This window comes from Poecilia formosa, unplaced genomic scaffold (assembly GCF_000485575.1).
Source record: "Poecilia formosa unplaced genomic scaffold, Poecilia_formosa-5.1.2 Scaffold481, whole genome shotgun sequence".
Lineage (NCBI taxonomy): Eukaryota > Metazoa > Chordata > Actinopteri > Cyprinodontiformes > Poeciliidae > Poecilia > Poecilia formosa.
Window position 1 is genome coordinate 373,102 of NW_006800420.1, and position 8,631 is coordinate 381,732.

Sequence of the window (8,631 nt, forward strand, 5' to 3'; positions counted from 1 at the left end):
CACCTCTCGCACATAACGAGGAAAATGCAGCGAGTTTTACACTCCACGCAGCGACGCCTGGGGGCGGGGGGGCGCCGAGTTATGTTTTCGCATCCACCTGAATAATGTGCAGTTGCGCCACTGCCTGTACCGGTCAGTTAAGCCAATCCACAAACAGGTCAAAGCCTCAACAAGTTCAGAGATGAAACTGGAGAAAAGATCAAAAACATAAGAGTGTAATGAAGAGGCTGGACCACAGCACATCACCCTCATCTCTCCATCCCTTCCCGCATTTTGAATGGAAAAATACTCGGGCAATAAAAAGCAGGTTAAACACATCGACTTTCACAGACTTTAGGGTTTATTTAACACCTTTAAAGGGTCATCAAAACGTTGTCCCGCTGTAAACACTCATTCATCGTTAGCTCATACAGCAGGACAGCATCGCATTGTGTCTTGCAGAGCTGTCCCAGTGTCACCCTGAGGTGAGAGAAGTCACTGGTAACTATTATTCATGGAATATGAATATGAAATGGATTTTTTGCCTGTCAAATGTCAGCTATTTTGATTGAGTTTGTACATATGTGGTTTACAGGATTTTTTTCCACACAATATGTTTTAATTTATTTTCAGAATCATAATTTCCTTTAGCAAATGAATTAACACAAAGATATAAACTTTTATAGCCGCCGGAAAGAAACTAAAGTGCGAATCAAACATAAACCGGAGGTGCGCTCTTATTTTGAAAGGAGGGCGCCGTAACTTGTGCGCCGCGCACATTAAAATCGAGTCCAGACTGGATTCACCGCGGTGACAGACGGGTCTGCTTCTATCTAACACTTTGATCATGCTGACACCACTGCAGGAGCATGAACGATGCTACTTAAAATAGTCATTGACTCTGTGAGTCGCTGCCGCTCTGCTATTTTTCTGTCCGTGAAAATCTGCCTTTTCCTGCCTGGGGTCCAATCAGAAACTACGGTTTTAAGTTAACTTCCGTTGCAATCAAACAGTTTGATAGTACATGTCAGAGAGTTTGATAGTTTTGGTCAGTAAAGCAAGTATGACAGTTTTATGGCCAGGCTAAGAGAAATCCATCCTCAACAAGATCTTTTCCTCTCTTGCTCTCGATGTAGACAGACGTTTTTTCCCTCTGCTCCCTCCCTGCCCATGCCTGACCTGCTTGCTCTGTTTTTATCTTTTCTATATTTTTGGAGCCTTTTCTTGCACATCCTCCAAATCTACAAATTATGGATCTGGTCATCTGATCTCTCAATGCAATTGATCAAATTTTCTCGATGAGAAGTCCGGGCTCAGGAAAGCCCCCCTGTAATGTGGGGACACACCTGGCAGGATTCACCTGGATTTATTCATGATAACAGGATTTCTGCTGTTTGGAGCTTGTGGATTCCTGGATTATCAACAAATTTGTGGCCGAACTAGCGAACATCAGACTGTTGGTGTGGACAGAGATGAGGACTCTAAAACTCACCAACAGGATGGAATCAATCTTGGAGAAGTTGCTGGTTTCGGCTCAGTGGAACGACCAAACTAATTTGGATTATTGAGAACTGAGATGTATCTGAGAGACTTTAGGGGAGATTGAAATTTATCATCTTCCCGACCTAAGACATTGTTTCTGAATTGGCTTTCCCCGTGTGGCCTTGGAAGGGCTGCATATTTCTAATCTCCTTGAAGCAGTGACATGCGGTCAGGGGAGGCAGGTGAGGCAGAGCCTCACCTGTCATCATGGAAAAATAATATAATCATTTATAAAGATATTTTCACCCTGTGGTTTGTACTATAAAGTACCTTTTTGTTTCATTTAATTTAACCAAATCAGATGATTTTTTTTTCTTCAAAATCACAGAATTTTCCCATTTTCCCATTCAAATGCCTGGAAGCGAAGCCGGTGAGGAAGCAGCGAGCTGAGCCTCACCTGGGATTGCGCAACCTCTCGCTAACTGCACCGGTTGCCATTCTATGGGAGCATGCTCCTCCTGTCTGTAGGTCGCCAATAAAATGGTTAAAAACATTTAATGTATGAACTGATTTTCCATAATTTAGCTTATGTATTTAATGTACTGTGTTTTTATTGTCACCAACTGTGTGTGTAACGTGTTTCGTTGCTGAGGAGCGATCAGAAACGGCAGAGAACAGATTCGAGGTGAGGCAGGCAGTTCTCGTGCCTCATGGCTGGGGGCGCTCATGAACCCAGACATTGTGACTCCACAACTGCAGAGTAAGAGACAGTAACAGCGAGCTAGCCATACAGGAGCTGCACTGATGCAGAGAGCAAGAAATACGTGGTTTTGAGTTGTACTTTAACGGTTTCTCCCTTTGCTGTTAAGCAGAGCACAAAATTAATAATATCTACATGTCTAAGTTTGAGATAACGGAATTATTCTGCGGCACGGCTAAGCATCACATGTTAAGAATAGTATTTTTGCCCTCCAGCGTTGTACGCATGCTCGAAATTTCCTTATGTAAACAATAACATGCAGGGGTCTAGATTTGTAAATCCGATTATAATTAAGTCGGTGCCTCATGTTGAGAAAATAAATTTAAAATAAGCTAGTTTTAAAACTTAACTTGTCTTGATCCAAATGCCCTAATTGTGGTTTTGAAATTAGTAATGTATTCTGACTTATTGACCTTTAATTTACCTGTAGTTCCAGCAGATGGTTTGCTAGGATTGTTTGAACTGCCTTTTGTCTGTGTGGGAAAACAATCAGGAGAAGTTCCAGCTTTTCACACTCATCTGTGAAAGGCCGTAAACACGGCAGGAGTTCCTGGCTTCAGATAGAGGGTCAGAGATAGCTCCTGGTTGGAGGAGCAAAGATACGCCTTATTTTAATAAAATTAAAGAAAAGAAGATAAAACTTTCTACACAGAAGTAACAAATCAGATTTTGCTCTTGCAATTCTCCAATGATGTCTTTGCACGTCTTTGCTTTTCTTCTTCTTTCTATTTATGTCAGGTAAATGAATGTATGTCTCCGTTGTTCTGCAGTTTCTGGTGTAAGTTTGTGCATTGTCTTACTTGTAAGTTTATGCATTGTCTTATATTGGATTAAACTCTGTAATTCTGTGACGTCAACACGCATTGCTGTTGTTTTCCTTGTGGCCACACGCGGCCTGCCGAGAGGACCTGGGATCTAGAGGAAGAGAGAGCCAGACTTTTTCCAAAGTTAATTAATTTAGATATTCTTCCTTAACACTCACCAGCTATGAACCTCACCGCCGTCACTGCCTTGAAGATATGTAAACACAAGGCTCTTCCCTCCTCACCCCCTCCTGTATCCATGCAGCTGTGGAGCTGAGCGTCCCAAGGACATTCCTCGATAAATAAGACCTTTATCGGACTTTGCCAGGGGCTCAGTAACCTGGTTTCGTGGCCCTGTGACGTCACTGCCTTCACTCATGTCTCTGTTTTGCCCCTTTGTTTTGTCTGAAAGTTGCCATTTGCCCTAATGTGTCCTTTCCTCTTTTTTGTTTTATTTTGTTAGAAACGGTGGAGTACTCACTGTTTAACCCAGAAAAGGATTATTTTAGTTTATTGTGGAGTACGCACTATTCAGATCATTATACAGCCCAGAAATGGAATCAGAATTAGAATTAGAATAACTACGAACTTGGAATCCAGAAATACTTAACAGGATCAGTCACTGCTTAATTACTTTTATATTACAACTTTTTAGAAACTGTAACGACTCACTTTACACCAGAAAAGGACTTAGATTAGTCATTTTGCTTTTTTCTTCCTATTCTTTCCTTTTTTTTGTTATTTTGTTTGTATTTCCTTTTAATTCATGTAAAGCACTTTGAATTGCCTTGTTGCTGAAAATGTGCTATATAAATAAAATTACCTTACCTTACAAGAATACCGTCATTAGCAGAATAATTTAAATATTGGCAGAGTAAAGACGCAGTATTGCCGGAAGAAAGTCGTTAAATTAAAAAACTGATAGAGTGATGTGCAACGTGACCCGCTCAGCAAGTCTGGTTCTTTCTATTAAATAAAAAGTTGTGTAAGCATCGTTTCAGCCTTAGGGCTGAACATTTTCTTCTGATGTGCTAAAACATTTAGTATTTACTCATTTGTTAAACCAATGCCAACTATAACCTTACAAGATCAGTATTCCGTAATTTAGCGCAGTATGGTGAAAAGTCATCATAAGATTACGACTTTATTCTCGTCCAACTTTACTCGTATTTAAAACAAGTCAAAAACTCAGAGCCTGGCCCTTATACTCCATCATAAGCAAGTAACTGTAGTTTGCAAAAAATGGCCGACTGGCTAAGGAAAGTACCGATCGGGTAAGGATACATATTAATGTTAGTTTTAGTACAACAGAAATAAAGGGTATAATTAAACAAAAAATAAAATAGAGGTGGCAAACGTTAGGAAAGGATGGTGGTTTTATGAAATCCAAAAGAGAATTGGACAAATGAGAAGAACAGAAAGAAACAGGAGAGAAGAGATAATTATTTTATGACTTGGAATCAGACACACTGGAGTGAATAGTTCATTATTTCTGATAGAGAAACACCAGACAAGGAAATGTGACTGTGGGGAACATGAGACAATACAACATGTTATTGTGTATTGCAGGAATTACCAGATTTAGATAAACTAGTTAATTAGGAACGCCAGTAATATGAAAATGAAATTTGACATTGTTGATTTATTGCAAAATAATTCAGGAAGCAGAGGATATCAGGCTATATTTGATTTTTTTGAAACAAATAAGTTGTATAATAGCATATAGTTTTCTTTTGTTTTTTGTCATGTGGTCCACACTCCTTACCGGTTGGTGGCGGTAATGCTTACCTAACATTTTTTGCCAACCGCCAATAAATTTCAAGAAGAAAAAGAAGACCTTCTCCTCCGGAGCAACAGGGGGCGATAAGCTGTCTGTAGTCCAGCTGCTAGCTGCCGGTTGAACAGGAAGAAGACCGAGAGCGCAGACAACGGTGTGGCTCCTGCCTACCTCAGAACAGGTGAGTTTTCTTTGCTCCTTTAACTCCAATCAAAAGAAAGTGACCCAGGTTTGGTCTGGCCGATGATCCGGATTGTTCTGACCGGGGGTGAAGCCCGCCGCTCCAACGGAAGTGGTTTAAACTGGAGCTGTTAGCCGTAGAGCTAACAGATGCTAACATTAGCCTGACGTGCTAAAATAGAATGAATTAACTAAAACGAGACAAAAACATGAATTTATTGATGAGTTTTGCCAGAATATTCAGCCTAGGCATTTTCCATATTCAGCTTTGAATTTCCTTCAGTTTGTTCAGTATTTCGTTAAACTTGTTGGGACAGAAATAATTTATCAACCTGAATGTTCTGATTGTAAAGACGGTCAATGTTGAAACAGAAACATCCCGTTTGAGTCCCTCTGTTTTTCTTCTTATTAGTTCTTATTTTAAATCTCTTGTTTTTTATTTTAAATTAAAATTCAAAACTACTTTATTAATCCCAAAGGGAAATTAAATATAAAATTAAATGAGCGTACTGTAGCATCAGAGTGTTAGGATGGAGACATCAGGGTCTGTCCGGTTATTTGGGCCAGTGATGGAGGAAATTATTCTGCTTTAGTTTTTTGATTTTCTGTTGAGTGACATCATTTAACCCATAAAATAAAGAGGTTAAAGGTGAAAAACCTCCTTAATGTGACTCAGGTTAACCTTTGACCCAGCAGCCGATTTTAGGTGACTGGGTGTTTCAGAACTACCAGCAGATCCGGTCCAGTTTCAGGGCAACATGTTTCCTACAGTCTAAGGATGCTGAGAGGGTCCAATAAGTCAGGACAGGTCCAACGCCTGGGCCTCATGGCGGACAACGGCCCGCCGTGCCCTATCTGGGGTGGATGACGGGTCGCTGTGCCCCCCGGGTGGACAGCTAGGCGTCAGCATCTCTCCTCATGTTTCCTCAGATTCAGACATGGACATCCGGCCGAATCACACCGTCTACATCAACAACATCAACGATAAAGTGAAGAAAGAAGGTCAGTGCAAACTGCTTTACTGTCTTCATCTTCCAACATCTAGATCAGCGGTTCGTAACGTGGGCCGTACCGCCCCCAGGGGCGTTCAGAGGACAGCAGGGGGCGCTGGGATTCTTCTGGGGGGCGTTTGGTCAAAGGCAAACTTTACACCTTAAATGCACAACAATACCAGTTTAGACTCCGAGCAACTTGTTAAAATTGTATTGTGTAACATTAAAACATGCTGCAACTGTATCGATGGCAGCTCTTCTTCTTCTCTTCAGTGTTTGTAGCTTCTTGGTGCAGCTCATAGGCCCTGGAACAGTGGGAGCCAGGGGCCATTGGCCCCCCCACTTTACGGCCCTGCCCTGCTGGTCCCGCCAGACATTTTGGCTGCACATAACTCTGACAGTCTGACAGCTGTCAGTGTTTCTATGCAGACAGAGGCACAGATAAAACCTGCAGCACTGAGGTCTGGACCAAAAGGCTCCAGATCATAACGGTCACCCAAAGGTTACCACATGGCAGCTCCGGGTCGGGTTGGGACCAGGAACCGGTCTGACACCTGAAAACAGGCTCTGGCTCTGATCCGGTCCAGATCTGAACCAATTCTGCCTAAAGATTAAGTGAGATTTCTGTATTTGTCACCATTTCACTGTGACGATGATGATAAAAAAAGAGACATCGGGCCCACATGTCCGTTTACGGGCCGGACCAAATGCTCAGCCACACTTCGCCCAGAGCAGATAATTTTGGCTCAGGTCGAAAAATAATTGCATGAATTTGTTTTTTTTCCCTCTTTGCTGTTCCAAAAGCCAATCAGCCGTCAGGAGCCATAAGTATTGATCCCTATTGATGGATTTCTCTGTTGGCTGTTGAAATTCATGTTTGTGCTAAATAAGAAGCACATTAAAGTTTATTCATGGTGTTTTTCATTTTGTTTTTAATGCAAAAATATTGTCAGCAGTCTGGCTGGTTATCTGTCCCACTCACATCATCTCTTTCCCGCACAATTTGTGGAACAAGCAGCAAATCTCATCTGCGCTGCCTTTTGGTTTTAGACCCTCAGTGCAGAGCTGCTGCGCCGTGACATGATGATGGAGCCATTAGTTTGTCCTGCTGCTCTAAACTGGCATTGCTGGAGGATTTATTTTATTATTGTTTTTTATTTTACAAACATTTGACCAGTCGTGACTTTTGTCACATCTATCTTATCCTCGGCATATTTTGTGTATTTTGGATTTGTAGTAAGTAGCTGAGCACAGAGCGCCCGCAGCTGTAGCACTGTGTGAACCTTGATATTTCCCTTTAAGCAAAACGGAAAAGAATAATTTTTGATTTTGTTTTATCAACCCTCTTTACTATTAACATTTAGCAGAAAAAAGTCTTCTGTGTCAGAACGTCTTGTACGTAGCGAGCTGTGTGAGTCCTGGAGATTCGCACAAAGCCTAAATCTTATTGGTCAGTTTACGTTAGTAAATTTGGCGACTTGGCGCTTTTTCTGTAAGCTGAAAATGAAAGAGGGTGTTTGGATCCTGCCAGAGCTTTTTACCCTGCGCGGTTCTGGCGGGTCGCTGGTTTATGAGCTGTGTGTGTGTGTGTGTGTGTGTGTGTGTGTGTGGCGAACTGAAGAGCTGACCCAGTTGTAACTGTTTGACCTGCTACTGCTGCGTTCACACCAAACATGTAATGGTGACAGACACGGTGCTGCAACACTGTTCTTGGATCGGCTGCAGGCATATGGAGTCCATTCCTTCTGCATGTTCTCCACTGACAACTATTAAAACATTTTCTGATTATGTTCCACCAAATCTCTGTGACCGCAGCGCGTAGACCCAGAAACATCGTCCTAAAGGATGTTTACTGCTACGGGACAAACTGAGACGAACCCTCTGAACTGATTGACAGGCTGTGCATCATGTCGGTTGAACAAGCGCCTGACAACAGAGGTGATGAAACGCCTCATGGCCCCACCTCGAAAATGACCCGGCGCCGCTGAGCAGCTACTGGTAGCTTCACCACATCAGTTCACCGTCTCACCGGCTGATGATGGTGCTGAGATTCACTTGTCTGTCTGATTTTCAAATATTTTGTTTTATTGAGGATTTTTGTACATATGTTTTGTCAGTACTGTGATTGAGGCAGAGCAGCAACTTATATTAAAAAGTGTTTTAATTTTCGTCCGGATGCTGCACGTCTCCATGGAAGGATAAACATGTGATGACTAAAATCACGATACCCTCACTGTGAGACCCTCTGAATAATGAACCATTTAAATAAAGAAATCCCTGCATGGTGACACCTCGATAGAGAGCGTTCATTTTGTAGCGTTAACATCGGAGCTGTAAGGTTTATGTCAGTCAGCTTTTCTCCATTATACGCTTCCCGACCGCTCCGCGCCTTAAGGGGTAAAACAAAAAAGATGCACACGTTGCACAAAACTCTGAAACAGGAGAACTGTGATACAGAATGGAGCAACGAACTATTAATCTATAATCAATAGACAGATCTATATGAAGATATAATCCATGTTTCTGTCTCATATTTCTATGGCATTAAAGGAACTTTTGTTTTTCCACTGAAAGCTCTGGTTTGCACAGTAAATGCCATGTGGGTGAAATTTTATGGCTGATACTCTGATGTCCCATTCTCCTGAAGGCAGCACAGAG

General features: G+C 41.9%; 1 protein-coding gene across 2 annotated transcripts in view; it reads left to right on the forward strand.

Annotated features, from left to right (window-relative positions):
• Nucleotides 1-4,872: 4,872 nt before the first annotated feature.
• The window catches only part of snrpb2 (small nuclear ribonucleoprotein polypeptide B2), a 9,608-nt gene continuing 5,849 nt past the window's right edge, over nucleotides 4,873-8,631 (forward strand). For both annotated transcript variants that reach the window (XM_007578497.2, XM_016664381.1), the window contains exons 1-2: nucleotides 4,873-4,982; nucleotides 5,912-5,983. In XM_007578497.2, the coding sequence (XP_007578559.1) occupies nucleotides 5,920-5,983 (64 nt within the window). In that variant the 5' untranslated portion in view covers nucleotides 4,873-4,982; nucleotides 5,912-5,919. The remainder of the gene's footprint in view (nucleotides 4,983-5,911; nucleotides 5,984-8,631) is intronic.